This window comes from Schistocerca gregaria, chromosome 3 (genome assembly GCF_023897955.1).
Source record: "Schistocerca gregaria isolate iqSchGreg1 chromosome 3, iqSchGreg1.2, whole genome shotgun sequence".
In the NCBI taxonomy this organism is placed as follows: domain Eukaryota; kingdom Metazoa; phylum Arthropoda; class Insecta; order Orthoptera; family Acrididae; genus Schistocerca; species Schistocerca gregaria.
In genome coordinates, this window is record NC_064922.1 from 271,295,322 (window position 1) to 271,322,916 (window position 27,595).

General features: G+C 38.6%; 1 protein-coding gene across 1 annotated transcript in view; it reads left to right on the forward strand.

Annotated features, from left to right (window-relative positions):
* Positions 1-27,595, forward strand: part of LOC126355394 (dynein beta chain, ciliary) — a 677,699-nt gene that overhangs the window by 492,488 nt on the left and 157,616 nt on the right. Inside the window, exons 58-60 of the mRNA XM_050005692.1 lie at positions 9,874-10,002; positions 15,092-15,245; positions 25,321-25,463. Of these exons, the coding sequence (XP_049861649.1) occupies positions 9,874-10,002; positions 15,092-15,245; positions 25,321-25,463 (426 nt within the window). The remainder of the gene's footprint in view (positions 1-9,873; positions 10,003-15,091; positions 15,246-25,320; positions 25,464-27,595) is intronic.

Consider the following 27,595-nt stretch of genomic DNA (forward strand, 5'->3'; position numbering starts at 1 on the left):
ATTACTGTAATGGGGTCACTGTGGCAAGGTTTTTCTGTATCTGTTTCACTCCTTTTCCGCTAATGCCCAACACCCCCCACCCCCACCCACCCTGTCCACACCTCTGCCATGCCTGTCACCCAACTTGCAGCACTTCACTGTCTGCCATCCCCACCCTACTGTCCCTCCCCCTCCTCAACCCAGCCTCCTCTTTTCTCCCGCCCAGTCACCACTCCCATGATGCACTGGTGCTGCTGCTCACAGTGTGGCTTGAGAATACAGTTGTGTGTGTCAGTTGTGTTTGCTTGGGTGTGTGTGTGTGTGCATGTCTATTGTTGACAAAGGCCATTGGCCAAAAGCCTTAAGTGTGAAAATCTTTTTGTTGTGCCTATCTGTGACTCAGCATCTCCACTTCTCATAATATTGTTACTGCCTTTTATGTTATAGTAAATTTTAATCACATATATTGTGATGCTTGGGAATAGAGCATTAAATGGAGTACTGGAAGGAGGTCAACACCTCATGTTTATTCAGTTGCACCTACCAAAATTGTTGGATGCTGCACATCAAATGTGTGAAGTTGTCAAAAGGTCAGTATCCCCTTGCTGGCATATTGTGTGGTAGTAGTGTCCAGTAAGCTCATCTTGTAAACAATGGTGAACACACCTGACAGGTAGTATAGTCCATTCGCAAAACCTCAGTCCTTTAAATTATTTATCTACCTTGTAACTATGTTAGTATGTTGTTCCTAGTCACCGGATTTAACAAAGAGTTAAATTAATGTTTAATACAAGGTAACAGTGAAGTAAATAATGTGTTAGACAATGATCTGATGGAGTTTGTACTCTGACCTATTTGTAATACAAGCATGTTCCTGACAGTCTAGTATGGTGACGTGGTTAGGCGTTAGCCAAGTAATGAATGAGACATGTTATCAGTGGTTTGAGTCCTGCATTGCTCAAAAGTTTTTGCATTTGTATGATGTGTAAAAAAAAAAAAAATGGCAGTACCAATATTATGAGAAGCGGAGATGCTGAGTCGCAGATAGGCACAACAAAAAGATTTTCACACTTAAGGCTTTTGGCCAATGGCCTTTGTCAACAATAGACATGCACACACACACCCAAGCAAACACAACTGACACACACAACTGTATTCTCAAGCCACACTGTGCACAGGCCAGTGTTTACCACATCCAAACAAGAAAACAATGCTGTTATTGATATTGTGCCCTGTGTATACTGTACTGGCATAAGTCGTGAATAACGTCTTTGCTGTCAGTTGTCATGTTTTCCACAGAGGAATACATTGACATGGTCCTTATTTATGGGGAAGCAAGAAAAAATGTGTTCAAGGCACTGTGCCTGTATCAGGAACATAATGAGACAGATGACACATGACTGCGAAGACATTCCACAGTGTTGAAAGAAGTGTAAAGAAAACAGGTGTCAGTCAAAAGTACCATCTGTCTGAGAGAGGACTGTAACATCTGGTGAAAATGATGGATACAGCTCAAATCAATTCACACATGAGTACAAGGGCCATTGCACAACAGTTGAACACCAGCCAGTCGTCCATATGGCAAATATTGCATTCACATAATTATCAACCATGCCATCCACATTACAGTAAGAGCTCCATGGGTGGTGTTTTGAAGCTTGAATGAATTTCTGTTAGTGGCTTCACAGTAATGGTACCATCAGTTGCCACAACATGTGCTACTGGAGTACTGACAATCCTCACTGCATGCGATGGTCAACCTATTATGTACAATGGGGAATGAATGTTTGGTGTCGAATCTTGGGTGATTGTCTTATTGGACCATATTTCTTTGAGGGTCATTTGACAGGCACATGCTACCTGCGCTTTCTGTGTCAGGAACTGCCACTGCTGCTGGAGGAAGTGCCTTTGCAATATCATTTAACTATGTGGTTTTAACAGGATGGAGCTCTTCCACATTCATCTTTAACCATTCGTAACCATCTGAATGAGGAACTTCCAGGGAAATGGATAGGAAGAGGAAGACCTATTGCTTGGCCCACCACATGAGCAGATTTAACACGTCTTCCATCCATGGTTTAGGGGCAGTGTAATTGGCTAATAATCAAAACATTCTCCGGCCTGTGTTCCAACCCTACCACTGCTTAGATTTTGAATAAAAATCATCAACAATGGTAATTGAAGACTTCTGGCATAAGAAGCCACTCTCGTTCTGTCAGAGGCCCTGTCAGAAGGACAGAGGAGCAGTAAGAGGTTCAGGGCACTCTCTTTCACTAGGGGTGGGAAACTGGTGGCAAAAGATTCCAGACTAGTCCCTCACTTGGAACTCCAGGAGGGGCTGCCTATGGGAGTTGACCATGAGAAAGAGATTGAGTAACCAACAAAAGTATAATATTCTAAGAGTTGAGGAATGGCATGTTAGAAGTTTGAACTGGTAGGCAAGCTAGAAAATCTGAAAAGAGAACTACTAAGACTCAATCCAGGTATAGCAGGTGTCAGTGAAGTAAAATGGAAAGAAGATAAGGATTTCTGGTCAGATGAGTATATGGTAATATCAGCAGCAACAGAAAATGGTTTAACAGAAGTAGTATTCATTATGAGTAGGAAGGTAGGGCAGAGAGTGAGTTACTGTGAACAGTCCAGTGCCAGGGTTGTTCTCATCAGCTTCAACAGCAAATGAACACTGATAATAATTGTTCTCGAATACATGCCAACATTGCAAGCAGAAGTGAAGAGATAGGGAAAGCATATGAGGATACTGAATGAGTAATTCAGTCTATAAAGGGAGATGAAAATCTAATAGTCTTGGGAGATTGATTGTAGGGGAAGGAATAGAAGAAAGGACTACAGGGGACTATAGGCTTGGTAGTGGGAATGAGAGAGGAGAAAGACTGAGTTCTGCAATAACTTTCAGCTAGTAATAGTGAATACTCTGTTCAGGAATAACAGGAGGAGATGGTATACTTGGAAAAGGCCAGGAGATATGGGAAGATTCCAGTTAGATTACATCATGGTCAGGCAGAGACTCCAAAATCAGATATTGGATAGCAAGGCATACCCAGGATCAGATCACAATTTAATGATGAAGAGTAAACTGAAGTTTTGGGACTAGTCAGGAAAAAACAGTGTACTAAGAAGTGGGATACAAAATACTAAGAAATGAAGAAAGATGCTTAAGTTTCATGAGGCTGCAGATATTTTTACAATGAACAGCTCAGTAGGCAGTTTAAGAGGAATGGAAATCTCTAAAAAGGGCAGTCACAGAAGTTGCAAAGGAAAACTTAAAGACAAGAAGATAACTGTGAAGAAACCATTGGTAACAGAAGAAATACTTCAATTGATCAATGAAAGAAGGAAGTACAAAAATGTTTAGGAAAATACAAGATTACAGAAATAAAAGTCATTTGGGAATGCAATAAATAGGAAGTGGAAAGAAATTAAGTGAAATGGCTGCAGGAGAAATGTGAAGAAATTGAAAAAGAAATGATTGTCACAAGAACTGGTTCAGTATATGGAAGACTCATAACAACCTTCAGTGAAATTAAAAGCAGGAGCAATAACATTAAGATAGCAATGAGAATTCTATTGTTAAACACCGAGGAGAAAGCAGATAGGTGGAAAGAGTACATCGAAGGCCTCTATGAGAGAATGACTTACCTGATGATGTGATAGGAGAAAAAACAGAAGTCAATACTGAAGAGATATGGGATCCAGTTAATACTGGATTGTTTGATCTTTAGAGCTCTTTTAAATTCTGACTCTAATAATTTAAAAGAGCTCTAAAGATCAAACAATCCAGAAGGCGTAGACAACATTCCACTGGAATTTTTAAAATCATTGGGGGAAGTGGCAACAATAAACTGTTCATGTTGGCTTGTGGAACTTACAAGACTGGCTAAATACCATCAGACTTTCAGAAAAATGTCATACACATAATTCTGAAGATAGCAAGAGTCAACAATTGTGAGAATTATTGCACAATCAGCTTAACAACTCTTACATACAAGTTGCTGAGAAAAATAACACACAAAAGAATGGAAAAGAAAATTGAGGACATGTTAGATAGAAATCAGCTTGGCTTTAGGAAGCGTAAAGGCACCAGAAAGACAGGTCTGATGTTGCAGTTGACAATGGAAGCAAGACTGAAGGAAAACCAAGACACATTCATAGTTTCTATTCAGCTGGAAAAAGCGTCCAACAATGTAAAATGTTGCAAAGTTGTTCATAATTCTGAGAAGAATAGGAATAAGCTACATGGGAGGATGGGTAATATATGATATGTATAAGAACTAAGAGAGAACAATAAGCTTGGGAAACCAAGAACAAAGTGTTCAGATTAAAAAGACTGTGAGACAGAGATGTCATCTTTCACCCTTACTGTTCAATCTGTAGGCCAAAGAAGTAATGACTGGAATAAAATAAAGGTTCAAGAACAGGATTAAATCTCAAGATGAAAGGATACCAATGATGAAGATTTGCTGATGACATTGCTATCCTCAGTGACAGTGAAGAATAACTACGGAAGGTTGAAACGTAACGGCTAGGATTTTACCAATTCTTTAACAAGTTTGTTACCAACTGTTTCTCACTCACATTAATTAGTTGACAAGGTAACAGCATTTAAATAACAATCCTAAGCATGATCAAATATGGACAATATGAGTAATACTATATTTTGGAAACTGTAGACACTTAACTGGTACAAATGTCTAAAACTATTTATTTTCTCTTAATATTGCTAAAATCGTGCTACCATTATTGTTGATAACACTTTTAAAACAAAACTGATTTGAAGATAATTAAAATCAGTGAAATTCAGTTATATTCATTATCAATGATAAATAGTTTAAAACTAATATATTAAAAAAAACACAGAACATAATCTGATTAAAATACAAGCATAACTATTTAATTGCAAAGCATTATCCTGTCTGCCAGACTCAATTTCAAAAAGGTTGTTTTACTGAAATGAAGTGTATTTTTATTAAAGCTAGGAAGCATTCTGGGAAGAATTTATGTTCTATATTTTATGAACAATCCACTAAGATGTAGTATGTATTGTTACATTTACATATCCAGGGTTTCCACAGGTTCTGGAAGTCCGGGAATTTCAAATGCATCAGGGAAATTTGGGGAAAAAAAGAAAAAAACACTGGAATAATCTCGTTTTTGCATCAGTAGATGAAATGGTTTGCTTACTGAGGTGTCATGCATTGTCACTGGCTGGGTGCAGCTGATTATGTGTGCCGCTCCCTACTCTGTTATTACTACTACTACTCCCCTTGGCTTGCAGTCAGTGTTGCCACTACTTCTTGCTGGTACCCTGGCAGCTGCCAATGAGAGTGGTTTGCTTGGATCTAATTATCAGAGACTATAAAGGCGGTGGCTGAAGATGGCAGTCATATGTGCATGAGTTGTGTGAACGTGTATGTGCTCTCATTTCCTAACAAAAGCTATGGCTGAAAATTTGGATGTGAGAGTGTGGTAGTCTTTTCTACTTGCCTGTCTGTGGTTCAGCAATCATCTTTATGGTGAGTTGTTACCTATCCTCATTATTATTGGTCCTCTGAGTATTTGAACAAGTTGTCTGTTGCCTGGATTGATCACTATGGTCTCATTTCATCAACATGCTGGGATGTGGCTTGTGAATAGCTGGCTTCAAGTTTAGATTTCTGCAGTCTGTAATGGATCGGGCCTGCCAGTTTGAAACCATTTGGTCTGTTTGTGTACGCCATAAGGCATTGGATTTTCATACTTTATCCATGGACCCAGGACTGCGGTGCTCCTCACTAGGCCGGAGGCCATGGGCAATGGATTTTAGGAATCGTGACTGTCTCACCACAAGTACATTGTACAGTGTGGTGTTTTATGGACATTTTATTTGACCTAGTACATTCTGGCACTTCGACAGTGGTTTATATGTTAGAAAATATGGACGATAAGAAGAAGAAAATTGTGTTAGTTGCTGGCAGTTTGTAAGCTATGTACTCATATATTTCTTGAAATAAGAAATCACATAATGCCAGTAAAATAACAGATATAACACAGTGGGTAACAACTGACAATAATGAACATAGTAGAACCAGCATTTTATTGGCAGTCAATTACAGTGTTGGTGTACACAATTCTTCCTCACCTGATAAACTTCTTTCAAGAGGCCTACTTTTTTCTGAGATTATTTCTGAAATCAGTAAAGGTATTTTAAATCTGTCTTGTGACTCCAAGGAAATGCATATTTTTGTCACAAAATGTTTGTTTTGTTGAAATAAAATAACATCAGTGGCCTTAATGACACACATATACCAATTGGCTTGCTTTCTTCACCTGAAAACGGTTCATTACAAAAGACATTGGTGTTAGTACTTAATATTTTCCTCACATTATCCATCTATCTACTCAGCGATCACAGGTCCTGTAGACCACGTGCTGCATCAACGATCTGCTTTCACTGCCTTCTATCTCTCGCAGCCTCTCTCCACCCTGCGGAAATTTCTAATGCTGCGATGTCCTTCTCTGTGTCATCTTTCCACCTTGTACAAGGTTGGCCCAATGGTATTGTTGCCTGGAGAGTTCCTTCAAATGCTTTCTTGGTGGTTCTGTTGTTTTTCATTCTGGCCACATGTCCAGCCCATTGCAGTCTCCTACTTTTTAATTTCTGGATGATAGTGGGTTGCTTAATTAACTGATAAATTTCATTGTCCTTTTGAATTCTCCATGTGCCATTCTCCAACACAGGTCCCCAGATTTTTCTCATTACTTTTCTCTCGAGAACATCCAGTTTTTCTCTTTCATTCTTTGTAAGCGTCCATCTTTCTGAACTGTGTAGTACTATGGGGCAGATAATAGTGTTGTATATCTTCATCTTTGTGGTGATTTACAAAGCTTTACTTTTGAGTGGGTTGCTTAGTGAGTACAGACATCTTGACCCTGAGGCTATTCTTTCATTTATATCCATTGTTATGATATTTTTGTTGTTGGAACGTGATCCAAGGTATTTAAACTGGAGAACTTTTCTGGATTTAGAATGTTGGTTAATTTCAAAGTAAGGATTTGGGTTTATGACTCTACCTATTTCCGTATATTTGGTTTTCTCTTGGCTAATCAAAAGTCCAATTTTGCTGGCACTGTGCCTGAGATATCTGTACATGTCTTTCAGTTCTTCTTCAGTTTCACTCAGCAACACTGTATCATCTGCATAAGCCAGGAGTTTTACTTCACTGTGCTCAAATTGGAGACCAATATATAGATGTAAATTACTCTCCCAATCCTCTTTCTCTAATGCAAGGTTGAAGAGGACACATGAAAGAGCGTCTCCCTGTCGTAAGCCTGTTTTAATTGGAAAGGTGGTGGACATGGATTCTCCGAACTTCACTGCTGCCTGGGAGCCATCCATGCACAGTTGTATCATCCTAATAATTTTACTGGGTATACTAAATTCTTGTAATGTATTGTGGAGGATACTTCTGTGGATGGTGTCATTGGCTCCTCACATTGGGGAACATTGGGGAATGCCATCTACTTATAAGTTTTATTTAGATATCACCTCATTTGCATTATTGTTTTTTGTACCATAGCTGCAAAGACACGTTGTCAACTTAAATTTTAATTTGCCCTTGAGGTCTCAAAATTTATCAGGGATAATGGTAAAACTTGTTTGGAAATCAGGGAAATATCAGGGAATTTCACTTGGGGAAACTTGTGGCAACCCAAACTATTTTCATTGTGAATGAGACTGTTCTGTAACTAAATTAATATATTATGTAATGTCATTTTCTTTTATGATGTATTCAGTGTTATTTAACATACTTTTACCTGTCAAAATTTAGTGTAATTCTTTAATTTTCTGATTTTAATAATCACTACCATTGTAGCAAAATGTATATAAGCCCCATGTGGAACCATTGTTGTACGCCCAGTTTTGCTTAAAGTATTGCCGCAGCGCCTGTACTGATTAGTTTAGGAAACATATAATCAATTTAAAAGGCAGATACTGTGCCAGTTTTGTATAGTTCTAGCTCAAAATAAACAAGATAGAAACTCAAAACTGCATGTGGCACAAATTAATGTGAACATTACTACCCACTTGTCCAGTGTTTGTTACACCAGGACTTCATGTTTTCTACAGCAACAACAGGAAGACCAACTCTTTGAAGCTGATCTTCTTGTGGGAAACTTCTCAATGCATTGAATGGAATGAACAGCCTAATGAGAACAAAATATGGACTGAGAGTAAACAGAAGAAAGATCAACGTAATGAGAAGTAGCAGAAATGAGAGCAGTGAGAGACCAAACATTACAGTTAGTGATGATGAAGTAGAGTTATGATGGCAGTACTTTCCTGGTCAGCCTAGCCAACTTCAATTTCCTAGTAGCTTTTCTTCATGTCCATAGCTGAGAAGTGCTTTGTTCTTTTCAAGCAATCTAGAGTGTCTTCAGTGTTTGTCAACAGATAGCATCTTTCTTCGTGATCTTGTTCAGTCATCAGTAGTTGACACAGAAATACCATGTGCTGTTCTCCTTCTTCATAAGGACCACATTAGAGGACTCTGAAGGTCTGATGATGTTGTCTTACAATATCTTCTCCACTTTCTCCTGGATTATCCGTAGTTCTGCTGGTGACAATCTATATGAGTGCTGAGTAATTGGTAGACAACCCTCAGTTTTTGTATACTGTTTTACCAAGGGCCACCAGCTGTCTCTTGTCCACTGCTGATTTGAAAGTACACAAAAATTTTCATAGAATGGCTATCACTCTCCAACATTGCTCCTTGGTCAGGACAGATCCTATTGGCAGTTGGATAGTAGCTTACTCCCCTGCATTGCCTGTAGTAGTGGTGAAGAATGATTCTTCATCAATGACACTAAGCTACCCTTCAAGTGGTGGTTCAGTTGCCATACGCATTTACTTTTAGAGATGAGTGGTGGCTGTTGATGACAGTTAGTGGCTGCTGGAAAATAAGAGTTCTTTTGTGAATCTTAGTTAGTTTTTGCACTCAAAAAAAGCATTGCAGTTTCACTAAGCATCCTGATTGAGAACAATGCTGATAAACAAACACCCAGAGCAATCTTCATGTATATAAATACTTTTGGATTGCACTAATTCGAAAGCATCCATGAGGTACACTCCCCTCCCCCTTTTCCGCACTTCAGTGTGGGAAATGGAAGGGAAACAGAGGCAGTTCACTTTGAGACATGTGTCACCACTTTTGGATACCTTCAAACTACAAATAAAGTAAAGAAGTTCCTTCATTTATCTAACTGACATCTTGCACAGCAGAGGACTTCGCTGCATGCATTAGTCAAGGTAACAACCTGTTTCTTTGAGAAAATCATTCCTGTGACCTTGACCTAATCTCTTCAGAAGAATATTTCCTCACTACCTGAAGTTATAATCCTGACAGCCAGCTGAATGTAATGCAGTGGATGATTTAGTGCTGCCCTACAACCTCCTCCTACTTTTTAACTTCTCATAGTTGTGTGTATCAATGCTAAATACACACTCTCTCTCTCTCTCTCACACACACACACACACACACACACACACAGAGAGAGAGAGAGAGAGAGAGAGAGGGAGAGAGAGAGAGAGAGAGAGAGAGAGAGAGAGAGAGAGAGAGAGAGAGGGAGGGAGAGAGAGAGCTGTGATTTGATAATACCATGTCTCCATCTTGACTCATTGAACACACTTGACATGTAAAAAAGTCTCAGTGTTCACAAAATTGGTAAATTTAACCATTGTTTTCAAAAAACTGTAATGGCTCTAGTGTCCAGTATTACTTGAGTGATTCACATGTGATTCTGTAATTTACGACACTAATTAATTTACGAGTGTGCTTTCATACTGCTGTGTATTTATTGCAAGAGATCTATACTGCATAATTTTGTATTATCTTCCAGGCAAATCTTACAGAACTGAAGTCATTTGGATCTCCACCCGGAGCTGTCACAAATGTTACTGCAGCAGTTATGGTTCTCCTGGCTCCCAATGGAAAGATTCCAAAGGATCGTAGCTGGAAGGCAGCAAAGGTTTGCACAGATTTTAACTCCAAATTTGAATAGCATTGTTTTCTGTTCATTACTTACTCACCAATGTCATAACGAATTTACCTAGTCCTTGCATTAATCTCCACAGTTTTTTTCTATTTCATTTTTAAATGAACAATACCCCATCTGTCTTCTCAGTCTTTTTGAGGCTGGACAGTAATATTTACTGAGAAGTGAAGATTATATGAGGTGGAACATGCTTTGCATAGGGGCAGTAAATTAGTTTATCTTAAACTTTGTGTTTAAGCAAATTCAAGAAGATGCATACTAGATAGCTGCCTTTACTAACACCTTCAAAATGAACTTTTTTGGACAGCATATTTGTGGTGGTTGGAGTAAGGGGGAGGGAACAGAAGCGTTCAACAGGGCAATTGCTGACATTCAATTGTAGTTAAAAACTTACCACATATGGTAACTGAAGTGTATACAAAACATTTAACATCTTCCAAGATGTCACAAAATTAAAACAAGAGTAAAAATGAACAGTGATTGATTTGCATTCCGAAAGGATGATCAATTAAACATAGAAGATACCTTATTTATCTTACTTCTTGGAAATTATAGGTTGCTTTAAAAAAAACTAAAGAATATGTTTGTAACACAAAAAACACTAGTTTCCTCAGCTATTTTTGTTTCTACTTTTAGTTTTTATCTGTAACATTGCTGCAATAAATGAGTCAAGTTAAAGTTAATTTTATCAAAAGGAAGGCTCACTAGAGAAAACTTTCTTCCCGAGGAAGGAATTAAGACCTCTGAAAGTGGCGTGATTTCCATTGCGACAATTACATGGGTCTCGTCAGCAGTACTTTGAATTTTGTCTCCTGATGTCAAGTAAAGGACCCAGCATCACCCATACGAGAAAACTCAAATATCTGTAGTTTGGGCTCTCACAGTTTATTTTGCAGTACACCAGTTGCCACAAAAGATAAAGAGAATAATCAATGTTTATACTTTTTGGAACTGATTGTAATCCTGGTCCTGAAATAAGGGGAGCAATGAACTAAAATCTTCAACAAATTTGTGGCCAACTGTTGTACAAGAGTCATTTTATATAAGTGATAAAAAAACAAGTACAAGGCTTTTTCTCCAATCAAAAGCCCACTACTATTCGTCTTTATCCATGTCTGCAGTATATGCTCAGTGCCATGACTTCCCATTTTCTTTTAAATGCCTTGGAAATAGCTTTTTATCTGTCAGTTTTCTCAGTATAATTATTTTATGGTTTGCTCAAGAGCTCAGTTGAGTTGTTGATTTCATTTTTTTGCACAGTATTTCAACAACAGTATTCTTCTGGTACTGAAAACTGTATTGTTATGATTACTTGATTGAAGTCTAGGCAGCAGGCATGCACAATAATGAAAACTACTCCCAGCACCTGCATGACATGACTGGTCAATCAATGTATACCATGGCTAAAACATGACTAAAAATGTCAGCAAAGCAGCTAAATTCTCAAATTACTATGACTGCTGCAATGTATAATGGTGCTTTTCTTTGTGAAAGAGCAACTTTTTGTGCGTCAATGGTTTTCATTGCAAAGTAACCCCAATAATCATTACTTTTTTCGGTACACACTCCCAACTTCTGTCAAGGTTTGGGCTGTTTTACTCCTTACGTGTCTAATAACAGATCTGGATTTAATCGATAATCACAAATTGATGTATAAATCTTGCAGATTGCAACTGTTGCAAGTCATTGTGATGAGACATTCTTCCGGTGCTATTTTGGTCCACAGTCAGCAACTGCAGCTTGAACTTCACACTCAGCTTTTTTATTTCCAGATTTTGTGCAGGATATTGTGTACTCATCTGATTGAGATGTTTACAGATTCATCTTACATTGTGATAGCATGGATTTTTTCATTGATCTCTGTTGTGATGATGTCAGCTGGTGGCCAAAGTGTTTTAATCTTAAGTAATTTTATACCCATGTTTACACACTTTATCCAACTTAGTTTTCATACTTCCAGTAATCCACCTCTGCATGGGATATTTTTAATAATGGTAAAAATTTCTCTCCCCATTTCTTCTTCTTCTTTGTAAGAACATTTTTTAATTTGCTTCACATTTTGTTTACAATTGCTAAAAGAACCATGCTTGCCAACAATGATACTATTTGCCAAATTTATGCATCTCATCGTACAGTTTTATGAGAAGGAATGTTGCTACTCACTATATAGCGGAGATGCTGAGTCACAGATAGGTACAACAAAAAGACTCTCACAATTAAAACTTTCAGCCATTAAGTCCTTTGTCAACACTAGACACACATATGCACACACAGACACTCATACTTATGTAGACACAACTCACACACATGACTGCAGTCTCAGGCAACTGAAAACACATACCTGTGTGTGGTACAATTTATTGATGCATACCAAACAACCCTAGTACAAGTTTGTTAATCAGCCCACTTTTGTAGCTAAGTCAGTCCTGAACCTTGAAGTGTTTTTAATTCACACAATTTTGAGACCAGCTGACCGACTGCTAACATACAGACAAGTGAAGATCATCATCAAAGTTCCAATGAGATGAAAATATCAATTAACTATGGAATATAATGTAACTGGATAGATAAAAAAATCCACTCACCAACTGATGGCATTACATTACATCACATTCTATTACACTATGTTACATTTTTATAAACTGATTGTTTTCATTGATAAGTTAAGTATGGAAGTATTTCCAGGATAATGCCTGAATTGGAACAACTTCCACAAAATCAATCAGTGTCACTAAATACTCGGTCCCAAATCTGATGACTGAAAATTAGATTACAGTGATATCTTCAAAAAATGTATATAAGTGTCAAAAAGACATGATGATGGAACGGTGGCCATCCACTCCTGTCTAAATGAACTGTAATGTGGATAGTTAGTTTACACATGATAAGAAGGCTAGTACTTGTACAGGACTCTTGCTTCATTGGACTATTAACTGGAAGCTGAGCATCATTGAGAAATTCAGGTCATATATATTCCTTAATTGTAACATAATAGTTGGAGAGTATATGAGCTCTGTAATAAATTGTGAAAATAACGTTTGCTGATTTTGAGATCAACTAAAAAAAATTATATTTAAGGGAACAATTAAGAATAGTTTGACAGGAAATTCACTGATGCTGTTGATGGGGGAAATCAGTTAGGACTAGGTAATTTTGGCACAAATGATCCAGAGCTCACATTCCTTAAATAATCATAATTATTTCAAATGGTATGATGCTGTCCTCCGTCTTTTCCTGTACACAGATTATAGTCTCAGTCTACCTCTACTACTTTTACCCTCTAGTGCTCATTCCAGGTCCAGGTTGTCTGTTTGTTGATGCTGTAGCATTCCCTTCTAGCTTGTCCCTTCTTCTGTTGTTTTCCATAGACTCCCATCCTCACCTGTGCTGTATGAGGGGTGTTTGTTGATGTCTTTCCTTATCTGGATCACTGTTTGTAAAATGTATTCACATGGAACTGACAAGTTGCACATAGATTTAAACAATGCAGTGCAGTGAGTTTTCTTGGTACTTTTTCTTATAACTTGTACACCCCTTTTTTGTAGCTAAGGATAGTTTCTATATTCTGCTTATTTGTTCCTCAGATGGTTATGCCATAACTAAAATCAGAATGACAATATGCAAAATACAATATTCTGGTGCCCAAGCTACTACACACTGAATTTGTTATTATCCTTACTTAGCATCTGCTGTGAATTTTTATATTGTTCACAAATTGCAACACCTTCTAAACTTTTCATGCTAATTAAGGCCATAGAGGCATGGTCTTTTCTTAGTGTACCTCTGACCAAAAAGCGATTCTAGTTGCTGGAGTCCAAAGTTTATGTTCATCATGCCTTTTGTGTTCTTGTGGAGATATTTCCACAGAAACTTTCATCCTCTAACACATAGATATTTCTACATCTACATTTACGTCTACATCTACATCTATGAAGATACTATGCAAGCCACTCTTCAGTGGATGATGAAGAGTTCCCTGTACCACTACTTGCCATTTTCTCTCCTGTTCCACTCACAAATAGAGCAAGGGAAAATTGACTGTCAGTACACCTCCGTATGAGCGAAAACTTCTCGTATCATACCTTCATGACCCTTATGCGTGATGCGTGTTGTCAGCAGTAAAATCATTCAGCATCCCATTGGTCTGCAATGGCAGCAGTCAGCTTCAAATGCCAGTTCTCTAACTTTGCTCAGTAGAGTTTCTTGAAAAGAACATTGCCTTGATACTGGGCTAAAATGGGCAACAACTGCAAACAGAATATCACAGTGCCCAACATAATAATCAGCAGTCTGTACAATGGCCCAATGTATAATTATCTGGGAAAGTTCTGTACAGAAAACAAAGTATTGCTTGGAAAGTTAAAATTGAAAAATAATTGTAACATGCACATGAATTATTAGCTAAGGATAATATCAAACTGTACCCATGACAGAAACAGTCTGTTTGCTTCACAGTAAATAGATAGTACTAAAGAATAGGATATTGCTATATATGGCAAGTGAAATCATTTTATTGGAATGCACAAGTGCATATAATATTAAAAAACATCTTTGCACACAATTCCTCTGAAAAATGAAGCTGTATTAATGAAAAATGTCTATACATTCTAATACAAGAAATCGTTATGAGAAGGGAAATTGCTACACACCATATAGCAGTGATGCTATGTGTCTAGTGTTGCCTATTTGTGACTCAGCATATCCTCTATATGGTGAGTAGCAGTGTTCCTTCTCATAATTGTTACATTCCATCCTGGATTTTCGATTGTTTCACTAATACAAGTAATCAGTAACATAGATATCCAACATAGTGTACAGGAGGAGGAACACAGAAATAGTAAGAATTTGTTTTGTTTTTCAATCTGGAAGAGGCTACAGTTTAGTAGTGATACCATAATACACTGGAACTGCTTCATTTCACACCTATGCAATTATGCTACTAAGTTGCATTCAGTCATTTCTTGTCACTAAACCTAACTAACAATCTACTTGTATGCCTTCAGCAGTATTGGTAAAATAATTTCTGAACTAACATCGATGCTTATGCTGATATTGCTTACAGGTTGTGATGGCAAAAGTGGATGCTTTCTTAGACGCTCTTATAAATTATGACAAAGAAAATATACACCCTGAAATTATAAAGGCTATTCAACCATATTTAAAGGATTCAGAATTTGAACCAGAGTTTGTTCGCAGCAAGTCTGCAGCTGCAGCAGGTCAGTCAAATAAAGTATTTTTATGCATTAGTCTGAAAATGTAGATTAGTGTACACCACTGTTATAATGCACAGAATGCACAGAATAGCATTGACAACAGTGAAATGAAAATGAAGTCAATTGTCAGTTCATCTGTGGAATACCTTTGGTCACATTACTCTTTAAGCAATGATGTATTGTGTGTTTAAATATGACCATAATCTTGATCTACATGATAGGCGTCCCAAACTGATAAAAATGTAGCGTGTACATATAATAGGATACTGTACATTACATTTTATGATTAGAATTAACTATGAGAAATTTTTATGCATTTGTTGAGTACTGAGCAAAAGGAATTTTTACCATATGAAGGAGACAAGATGTCTAGTTTTTCATGCCAGAAATGAAACAGAAACTAAAATAGTGAATGCAAGCCAGAGGCCCTGCACCAAAACATTTTAAGTCTATCTCATCTGTCGTGAAGGTGATGATTAGTGAAAAGGGAATCTCGCTCATTACCTTGCAAAGGATAAGGGATTAGCTAGCTTACACCATTGGTGTCTTTTGTAACAACTGAATTTTTTTTTTTTTTTTTTGGGGGGGGGGGGGGGGAGATGACAAACTAAGAGGCAGCCTGAATTGGAGGAGGGGAAGAAAACAATTCAACAGGGCAATGTATGCACTATCAATGTGAGCACAGAATACAGGATTAAGGCTCAAACCGACCAGAATGCAAGTGGTCCCAGTTGGTTATTCTGGGCACTATAGCCTGATATATTGCAAATCCCTACCAAATTTGATCATAAATGGTACAAAAATCAACCTCTCTCCCTCAGTGAAGAGTCTTGGAGTAATAAATAATAGAGGAAAAGCTAATCTGAGATGAGCACATAACTGCAGTATCCAATAAGACACCATCATTTCTCCATGCCCTTCAGAAATATAAAAAGCTATTCCTTTTTGACAGGAAAAAGAAACTTGTACAAGCACTCATATTTCTGGATGTTAATTACAGTGATATATGACAAGGTGTTACTCAGGAAAGCTTGTTGTTACCACAGACTGGTGATAAACACCTGTATTCAATACATATCACATTAGACTCTTTGATCATATTTCACTGTCTTATGCACAGCTAGCCTGGCTACATACAGACAAGTGCAGAGATTTCCATAACTCTGTCTCCTCTACTGCCTTATCAACATACACTGTCCCTCATCCCTCTCCTTAACATTAATGGTCTTGTGTGAACAACATGGAAGAAACCCGCTTTCCAGCAAAGCAAAGTCCTTTCCAGTTGCAAGAGCCTGACTCTGTAATGACCTTCCTCATTACATCAGAGGACTGAGTAATCTCTCCACCTTCAATAGACACAACCTTCAATAGACACAGTTAATGACATGTTTACTGAAGAAACAGTGATGTCTATCTTTGCTTTTGTACATACTTGTTACCACATTACATTCTTCATTCCAAACAGATATCATCATTTCCTAATGCTCTTAGCTGGTGAAATTGACCTAAATTTCTCCCACTTCAAATTCCCCATGCCAGAAAATATTACACCTGTAGATATATTTTATATCTGCCACTATCACTGTCATTATTATCAGTGGCAGCGGCAGCAGTAGTAGTACTGCTACTATTAAATTAAGCTCAACTTGTATGGCATTGGCTGGGAGACACTGTGTCCCATATGCAGTGAACCAGGAATAATGCCCAGAGGAAGGATACAAAAGGCAAATTCTGGGAAGATTGTAAAATTTTAGGAAAGACAAAACATGGAAAATGGGTAATATAAAAGAATTAGGAGAAAGGTAGGAGACAGGCTGGTCCAGCGAGCAAGAGCCACCGTAGGCCCCCTATGCTAGGCAGGTAAATGCTGCCCCTCCCAGCCTCTCATGGGGCCAATGAGGCCAAAGGCCCCACCTCACACAGTCAAGTACCACCTTCACATGTGAAACACAAAAACCAAATCAGCTGCTTTGGTGTTGTCTGCTAGCAGGCAGCATGCTAGAAACTTGAAGATATTGTTGCAAAGCAGCCAAAAGTTTGGCAGTGTAGTAGGATGTGGGCCAAAGTCAGGCAGACACCACATCATCAGTAAGCTGAGTCTTAATGTTGGAGAATGTGGCCAGGGATCAGCCAAGTGTGACCCATGGATAGCCAACAAAGGACGGTGGATTCCCTGCAAAAGTGCAAAGAGAAGACTGACATGTGGTCATGGTGTCCTTTATTGCCCTCAGTTTGTTTGAAGAGTTCAGGCCAAACTGAGTTATAGACATTCAACTGAAGGTCCAGTTCCGGGAGTCCCATTTCCAAAATTGCCATCATGAGAGCCAACTTTTCCAATCAATCAGCATGTTCATTCCCTTAGATCCCAACGCGTCCAGGGGTAGGCTTACATTTGTTGTTGTTGTTGTGGTCTTCAGTCCTGAGACTGGTTTGATGCAGCTCTCCATGCTACTCTATCCTGTGCAAGCTTCTTCATCTCCCAGTACCTACTGCAACCTACATCCTTCTGTATCTGCTTACTGTATTCATCTCTTGGTCTCCCTCTACAATTTTTACCCTCCATGCTGCCCTCCAATACTAAATTGGTGATCCCTTGATGCCTCATAACATGTCCTACCAACCGATCCCTTCTTCTGGTCAAGTTGTGCCACAAACTTCTCTTCTCCCTAATCCTATTCAATACTTCCTCATTAGTTATGTGATCTACCCATTTAATCTTCAGCATTCTTCTGTAGCACCACATTTCGAAAGCTTCTATTCTCTTCTTGTCCAAACTATTTATCGTCCATGTTTCACTTCCATACATGGCTACACTCCATACAAACACTTTCAGAAATGACTTCCTGACACTTAAATCTATACTTGATGTTAACAAATTTCTCTTCTTCAGAAACACTTTCCTTGCCATTGCCAGTCTACATTTTATATCCTCTCTACTTCGACCATCATCAGTTATTTTGCTCCCCAAGTAGCAAAATTCCTTTACTACTTTAAGTGTCTCATTTCCTAATCTAATTCCTTCAGCATCACCCGACTTAATTCGACTACAGTCCATTATCCTCGTTTTGCTTTTGTAGATGTTCATTTTATATCCTCCTTTCAAGACACTATCCATTCCGTTCAACTGCTCTTCCAAGTCCTTTGCTGTCTCTGACAGAATTACGATGTCATCGGCGAACCTCAAAGTTTTTATTTCTTCTCCATGGATTTTAATACCTACTGCAAATTTTTCTTTTGTTTCCTCTACTACTTGCTCAATATACAGATTGAATAACATCAGGGAGAGACTACAACACTGTCTCATTCCCTTCCCAACCACTGCTTCCCTTTCATGTCCCTCGACTCTTATAACTACCATCTGGTTTCTGTACAAATTGTAAATAGCCTTTCGATCCCTGTATTTTAGCCCTGCCACCCTCATAATTTGAAAGAGAGTATTCCAGTCAACATTGTCAAAAGCTTTCTCTAAGTCTAAAAATGCTAGAAACGTAAGTTTGCCTTTCCTTAATCTTTCTTCTAAGATAAGTCGTAGGGTCAGTATTGCCTCACGTGTTCCAACATTTCTACGGAAGCCATACTGATCTTCTCCCGAGGTCGGCTTCTACTAGTTTTTCCATTCGTCTGTAAAGAATTCGTGTTAGTATTTTGCAGCTGTGACTTATTAAACTGATAGTTCGGTAATTTTCATATCTGTCAACACCTGCTTTCTTTGGGAATGGAATTATTATATTCTGCTTGAAGTCTGAAAGTATTTCGCCTGTCTCATACATCTTGCTCACCAGATGGTAGAGTTTTGTCAGGACTGGCTCTCCCGAGGCCATCAGTAGTTCCAATGGAATGTTGTCTACTCCGGGGGCCTTGTTTCAACTCAGGTCTTTCAGTGCTCTGTCAAACTCTACATGCAGTATCGTATCTCCCATTTCATCTTCATCTACATCCTCTTCCAATTCCATAATATTGTCCTCAAGTACATCGCCCTTGTATAGACCCTCTATATACTCCTTCCACCTTTCTACTTTCTCTTCTTTCCTTAGAACTGGGTTTCCATATGAGCTCTTGATGTTCATACAAGTGGTTATCTTATCTCCAAAGGTCTTTTTAATTTTCCTGTAGGCATTATCTATCTTGCCCCTAGTGAGATAAGCCTCTACACCCTTACATTTGTCCTCTAGCCATCCCTGCTTATCCATTTTGCACTTCCTGTCGATATCATTATTGAGACGTCTGTATTCCTTTTTGCCTGCTTCATTTACTGCATTTTTATATTTTCTCCTTTCATCAATTAAATTCAATATTTCTTCTGTTACCCAAGGATTTCTACTAGCCCTTGTCTTTTTACCTACTTGATCCTCTGCTGCCGTCACTACTTCATCCCTCAAAGCTACCCATTCTTCTTCTACTGTATTTCTTTCCCCCATTCCTGTCAATTGCTCCCTTATTCTCTCCCTGAAACTCTGTACAGCCTCTGGTTCTTTTAGTTTATCCAGGTCCCATCTCCTTAAATTCCCACCTTTTTGCAGTTTTAATCTACAGGTCATAACCAATAGATTATGGTCAGAGTCCACATCTGCCCCTGGAAATGTCTTACAATTTAAAACCTGGTTCCAAAATCTCTGTCTTACCATTATATAATCTATCTGATACCTTTTAGTATCTCTAGGCTTCTTCCATGTATACAGCCTTCTTTTATGATTCTTGAACCAAGTGTTACCTATGATTAAGTTGTGCTCTGTGCAAAATTCTACCAGGTGGCTTCCTCTTTCATTTCTTTGCTCCAGTCCATATTCACCAACTACGTTTCCTTCTCTCCCTTTTCCTACTACCGAATTCCAGTCACCCATGACTGTTAAATTTTCATCTCCCTTCACTATCTGAATAATTTCTTTTATTTGATCATATATTTCTTCAATTTCTTCGTCATCTGCAGAGCTAGTTGGCATATAAACTTGTACTACTGTAGTAGGTGTGGGCTTCGTATCTATCTGTGCCACAATAATGCGTTCACTATGCTGTTTGTAGTAGCTTACCCGCATTCCTATTTTCCTATTCATTATTAAACCTACTCCTGCATTACCCCTATTTGATTTTGTGTTTATGACCCTGTAGTCACCTGACCAGAAGTCTTGTTCCTCCTGCCACCGAACTTCACTAATTCCCACTATATCTAACTTCAACCTATCCATTTCCCTTTTTATTTTCTAACCTACCTGCCCGATTAAGGAATCTGACATTCCACGCTCCGATCCGAAGAACGCCAGTTTTCTTTCTCCTGATAACGACATCCTCTTGAGTAGTCCCCACCCGGAGATCCGAATGGGGGACTATTTTACCTCCGGAATATTTTACCCAAGAGGACGCCATCATCATTTAATCATACAGTAAAGCTGCATGCCCTCGGGAAAAATTACGGCCGTAGTTTCCCCTTGCTTTCAGCCGTTCGCAGTACCAGCACAGCAAGGCCGTTTTGGTAATTGTTACGAGGCCAGATCAGTCAATCATCCAGACTGTTGCTCCTGCAACTACTGAAAAGGCTGCTGCCCCTCTTCAGGAAGCACACGTTTGTCTGGCCTCTCAACAGATACCCCTCCGTTGTGGTTGTACCTACGGTACGGCTATCTGTATCGCTGAGGCACGCAAGCCTCCCCACCAACGGCAAGGTCCATTGTTCATGGGGGGAGGTATTGTATACATTCTAAAACCTTGGTTGCAGGTGTTTGTAATATTTTATTTATATCAGTTACAACAAAATTTATTGACATAAGCAAACAGTAATGTGAGTACCATTGATTGGAATCTCAACATCACTTACGTAAATACAAAAACAAGAGAATTTACATAAATAAGGAACAAGAGAGGTCCTAGGCCATTGCTCTGTGGTACCCTGTTGTTGCAGCCCATTTCGTATCTTTTTGGGTACTAATAGACTGCTTCAGCTGAATTTAATACTTTATTTTTAGATCAGTAAGAGCAACATTGTCAGGTGAACATCTGCATAAAATAAACCAAGGAAGAATAACAACCCTGAGACATCACCGACATGATACTTTTCTAATTTTTAAAAACTTTTACATTATAACATTGAAATATTTGTACTCATATAACTAAAGCATTTATTGTCCATCAGAATAAAGTAGTGCTAAAAAGCAGTAGCAAAACCAGCAATAAAAGCATATTTTCATGTAAAAAACCTGATCTATTGTTACATCCTACAAGAAATTAACACAATTACTCATATAACTAAAGCATTTATTGTCAATCACAATAAAATAGTGTTAAAAACAATAGCAAAACCAGCAACAAAAGCATATTTTCATGTAAAAAACTTTATCTATTGTATTCCTAAAAGAAATTAGCACAATTACAATAGCAATTTAGAAGTAAAATTGCAGATAACAGACTGTATTCAGTGATGAGCTGCAAGGAAGAAGGCAGCCAGCATCATGAGCAGCAGCTAAATAAAGTACTGTGAAACTTATTGATGATGGTGTACAGCACTGAAGTATCTATGCAAAATAGTGAACAAGTAGCAATTGTGTTTTGCTCAAGATGGAATACTGAATGTATTTTTAAAACAGCAAAACAAAATTCGTTACAGAAGTTCAAATAATGGGACAATTATTAAATTCATTTTTTTTCTTTTGAAACAGACATTTATAGCTATTCTCTACAAAATACTATGAAGTGTAAAATCCTTCCTAAACAAACAGAATCATACACATCTCAAATGGCTCAGATTCACTAATGACATTGTGATCTGGACTGAGTGTGGGGACACCCTATACACATTCTTCCAGAATTTCAACACCTTTTTCCCTTTCACTTCACCTGGTCCTCTTCAGCCCAACAAGCCACCTTCCTCCATTTTGACCTCCACCTCAGCTTCATCAGTACCTCCACCCACATCAAACCTACCAACCACCAGCAATACCCCCACTTTGACTGCTGCCACCCATGGCTGTCACATTTGCAGTGGCAAGCAGGTCCTCTTGAAACACACCAAAGGTCTCACTGATGCCTTTACAGGCTTTAATTACTCTCCCAACCGTGTACAGAAACACATCTCTCATGCATTATCTCTCCCAAAGTCCGACCATTTGGCCTCAGAGGAACATTCCCCTCATGACTCAGTACCACCCGTGACTAGAGCAACTGGATCACATATTCTGCCAGAGTTTCAGCTACCTCTTGTTGTGCCCTGAAATAAGGAATGTTCTATCTGCATCCTTACCACCCTTCCAGTAGTTGTATTCTGCCCCCGACTGAACCTACACAATATTCTCGTCCATCCCTATACAATACTTACTCCCATCCCCTTGCCTCATGGCTCATATCCCTGTAATAGACATAAATACAAGATTTATTCCTTACATCCTCCTGCCACCACCTTCTCAGTCCAGTCACAAGCATCACCTACCCCAGCAAAGGCAGGGCTACCTGTGAAAGCAGTCATGTGGTCTACATGCTAAACTGCAGTCACTGTGCTGCATTTTACATGGGTATAGCAACCAACAAGCTATCTGGCTGCATTAATGGCCACCAACAAACTATGCCCAAGACAACTCAACTGCTGAATGTGCTGTCCATCACAACATTTGTCATTTCAGTCTACAGCCTGTGCCAGCTGGACCCTTCCAACCAACACCAGCTTTTCTGAATTGCATGCATGGGAACTCTCCATGCAGTATATCCTATGTTCCCATAACCCTCCTGGCCTCAACATTTGTCAGTCACAGCCCTTCACCCACTTATCCCATTCCCCAGCACTACACAGTGCTATATTCCACCAGTGCAACCACACTATTTTTACTTCATTTCTTTACCACTCCCCTCCCCCACTACCTCCAATCCCTGTGTAACCTTGTGATTGCACCTACCTGCCCTAACCTCTGCTCACCTCATCCGTGTATGCTTCCAGAAGCAGCACTTCTACCCTGCTGTCCTTTCCCTCCTTGGCTCAGCCTCATCTTAAACCTCATCACCTCGACTGCTTCTCTCGCTATGCACATTGTTGCTCACAGTCTGGCCTTGGCAGCCAGAGACAGAGATCATTTGTGTAAGAGTTGTGTTTGTGTGAATGTGTGTGTTTATGTTGTCTAATTTCAGAAGAAGGCCTTTTGGCTGAAATGTTACTTGTTATCAGTCTTTATGCTGTGCATGTCTGTGACTCAATGTCTCCAATGTGTAGTGAGTAGAAATCTATCATTTTCACAATACTGAAACAATCAATTATTGATAAAATTATCTAATTAGATAGATAAAAAATCTACTCACGGCAGAACACACGTATAAAAGACTGTTACCACTTGTTGAGTAGATATTTTATCTACCTAATTAAATAATTTTCACAATACTAATACTATTAAGTGTGTGAAATGTAAGTTACAAATTTAGTTGTATTGTTAACAATCTGGCAATGGAAAATAGTATGTGGCTTACATTCACACTTAGTGAAGTTAAAGTGAATGTTGGTTATTGTTACTGTCTTGATGACAGTGCTGAATGATCCAGAGAACTTGCTGATACATTTACCAGTTCTCACAGTGCAGGGAGACACCTATTGTAGGTATTAACTGCATTGGTCATTGCCCCTGTCCCCTCCTCAACCACCACACACACACACACACACACACACACACACACACACACACACACACACACACACAGAGCTATACTGTTGGTTGCACACCTTGTCTCATTAGTGACATGGAATTTGCTTTGTTGGTATTTCATACAGATAAAAATAAGGGAAAACTACTACTGTTATATTTCCCAAGGGATCCCTGGGAAGGGTCTACTCAGGACAATGTTGTCATTACTAAAAACAAATCTGATTTTCTACAGGTTAGAATGTGGAATGTTTCATCCTTTAATCTGGTAGGTGCTCTAGAAAAACTAAAAATAGAAATGACAAAAATATGAAAGGATAGATCCTATGTATCATATACAGGAGACATTGAGTGGCAGATGAGCACAGTGAAAAATGATGCCTAGGCATAATCTAGCTGTTGTACTCATAAACAACAAAACTCACACACATTCATCTCCGGGCTCTAATAGCCAACAGAAAACAGTAGTTGTGTGTGTGTGTGTGTGCGTGTGTGTGTGTGAAGAACTTAGTCCAGTTGCTGAATTATGTGTAGCAGTCCTTTTCATTGTGCCTGTTTGTCTCACTGTCTCCTTCATATGGGTAGTGGCATCTATCCTTTTATATTGTTATTCCATTTGGGATTTTCCACTGTTTGAAAACATAAATTGAATGATTGAAGTTATAGTTGCAATTTGTGAAATGTAGTGGCTGGATGATCATGATTTCTTGTCAGGTGAGTAGAAGGTTATCAAAACAAAATGAAAAAGGGATCATGCCAGAGTAGGTCTAGTAATGAACAAGAATGTACAAATGCAGGTAAACTACTTTGAATGACACAATGAATGCTTTATCATAACACAGACAGATACCAAGCCACAAACTCCACAGAAGTACAGTTGTGTATATGCCTACTAGCTCCACAGATGATGCGGAGATTGAAAAAAAGTGTGATGAAATGAAAGAAATTATTCAGTACTTTAGGAAAGATAAAAATTTCATTGTGATGGAGAAGTAAAATTCAATAATGGGAAAAGGAAGAGAAGAAAAATTAGTAGGGGAACATGGACTGTGGGAAAGAAATGGAAGGGAAACCTGCATGGAAGAATTTTACACAGAGCTCAATGTAATCATTGCTGACATATGGCTTATGAATAATGTAAGAAGGTTATACATGTGGAAGATATTTGGAGATACCAGTGCCCTTCAGATATTCAGATCTATCCTAATTACAAAGTAACTCATCAATTGTAGGAACTAATCAACATCCATGTGATAAAAGGATGTGATGTGTTCCTTTTAGAGAATAGTAAGAATAATTGCAAGTAAATCTCATATGAGTGTACAAATTCACTGATCTGTAAAAAAATCAGACAACATATTACTTCATATTTTGTATACATTTATATAGTGTGATAGATATAAGAGATCTTTTTTTTGTACACTCAGTGTAATTAATCATCTCAAAATTTTAAACATTGTTTTATGATCTAGGTCTCTGTGCATGGGTTATCAACATCATAAAATTCTATGAGGTATACTGTGATGTTGAACCTAAGAGAAAGGCTCTGGCACAGGCAAATGCAGAATTAGCAGCTGCACAGGACAAACTCAGTGTCATCAAACGAAAAGTTGCAGTAAGTTATGTACTATTTTGACACTGCTGTGAATTTCCCCTGACTATATATGCCATGGTTTACAGAGGGCTTATTTTGTCATATATGAGAAAATATATTCAAAAAGAATATAGTAAAACTTCCAATATCAATTTAAATACTTTCTCCTTTAAAATTTTCTAAATTTATAACATTATTAACATTTTTTCCACTTTTGGGGTAAAAAACTGGTATTTTTCCAATATTTGTGTATTTCTTAGTTATATCCTTGTTGATGCACTCTGATATAATATTTACATTAACTGTATTAAATAATCAAGTTTGGATGATTATGTAAATATACAAGTATTGTGTTTACAACATTACTTTCTTCATATACTCTCATGCTAAAATATCATACCATGAAATTTACATCTTAATTTTAAATTCTCAAAATATCTTGAAGTCTTGGAGCACTATACCCATTGTTTAGGTGGCTTCATTACATCTACATCTGCATCTACATCTACATCCATACTCTGCAAGCCACCTGACGGTGTGTGGCGGAGGGTACCCTGAGTACCTCTATCGGTTCTCCCTTCTATTCCAGTCTCGTATTGTCCGTGGAAAGAAGGATTGTCGGTATGCTTCTGTGTGGGCTCTAATCTCTCTGATTTTATCCTCATGGTCTCTTTGTGAGATATACGTAGGAGGGAGCAATATAATGCTTGACTCTTCGGTAAAGGTATGTTCTCGAAACTTTAACAAAAGCCCGTACCGATCTACTGAGTGTCTCTCCTGCAGAGTCTTCCACTGGAGTTTATCTATCATCTCCGTAACACTTTCGCGATTACTAAATGATCCTGTAAAGAAGCGCGCTGCTCTCCGTTGGATCTTCTCTATCTCTTCTATAAACCCTATCTGGTGCGGATCCCACACTGCTGAGCAGTATTCAAGCAGTGGGCAAACAAGCGTACTGTAACCTACTTCCTTTGTTGTCAGATTGCATTTCCTTAGGATTCTTCCAATGAATCTCAGTCTGGCATCTGCTTTACCAACGATCAACTTTATATGATCATTCCATTTTAAATCACTCCTAATGCGTACTCCCAGATAATTTATGGAATTAACTGCTTCCAGTTGCTGATCTGCTATTTTGTAGCTAAATGATAAGGGACCTATCTTTCTATGTATTCGCATCACATTACACTTGTCTACATTGAGATTCAATTGCCATTCCGTGCACCATGTGTCAATTCGCTGCAGATCCTCCTGCATTTCAGTACAATTTTCCATTGTTGCAACCTCTCGATACACCACAGCATCATCTGCAAAAAGCCTCAGTGAACTTCCGATGTCATCCACAAGGTCATTTATGTATATTGTGAATAGCAATGGTCCTATGACACTCCCCTGCGGCACACCTGAAATCACTCTTACTTCGGAAGTCTTCTCTCCATTGAGAATGACATGCTGCGTTCTGTTATCTAGGAACTCCTCAATCCAATCACACAATTGATCTGATAGTCCGTATGCTCTTACTTTGTTCATTAAACGACTGTGGGGAACTGTGTCAAACGCCTTGCGGAAGTCAAGAAACACGGCATCAACCTGTGAACCTGTGTCTAAGGCCCTCTGAGTCTCGTGGATGAATAGCATGAGCTGGGTTTCACATGACCGTCTTTTTCGAAACCCATGCTGATTCCTACAGAGTAGATTTCTAGTCTCCAGAAAAGACATTATACTCAAACATAATATGTGTTCCAAAATTCTACAACTGATCGACGTTAGAGATATAGGTCTATAGTTTTGCACATATGTTCGACGTCCCTTCTTGAAAACGGGGATGTCCTGTGCCCTTTTCCAATCCTTTGGAACGCTTCGCTCTTCTAGAGACCTACGGTACACCACTGCAAGAAGGGGGGCAAGTTCCTTCGCGTACTCTGTGTAAAATCGAACAGGTATCCCATCAGGACCAGCGGCCTTTCCTCTTTTGAGTGATTTTAATTGTTTCTCTATCCCTCTGTCGTCTATTTCGATATCTACCATTTTGTCAACTGTGCAACAATCTAGAGAAGGAAGCACAGTGCAGTCTTCCTCTGTGAAACAGCTTTGGAAGAAGACATTTAGTATTTCGTCCTTTAGTCTGTCATCCTCTGTTTCAGTACCATTTT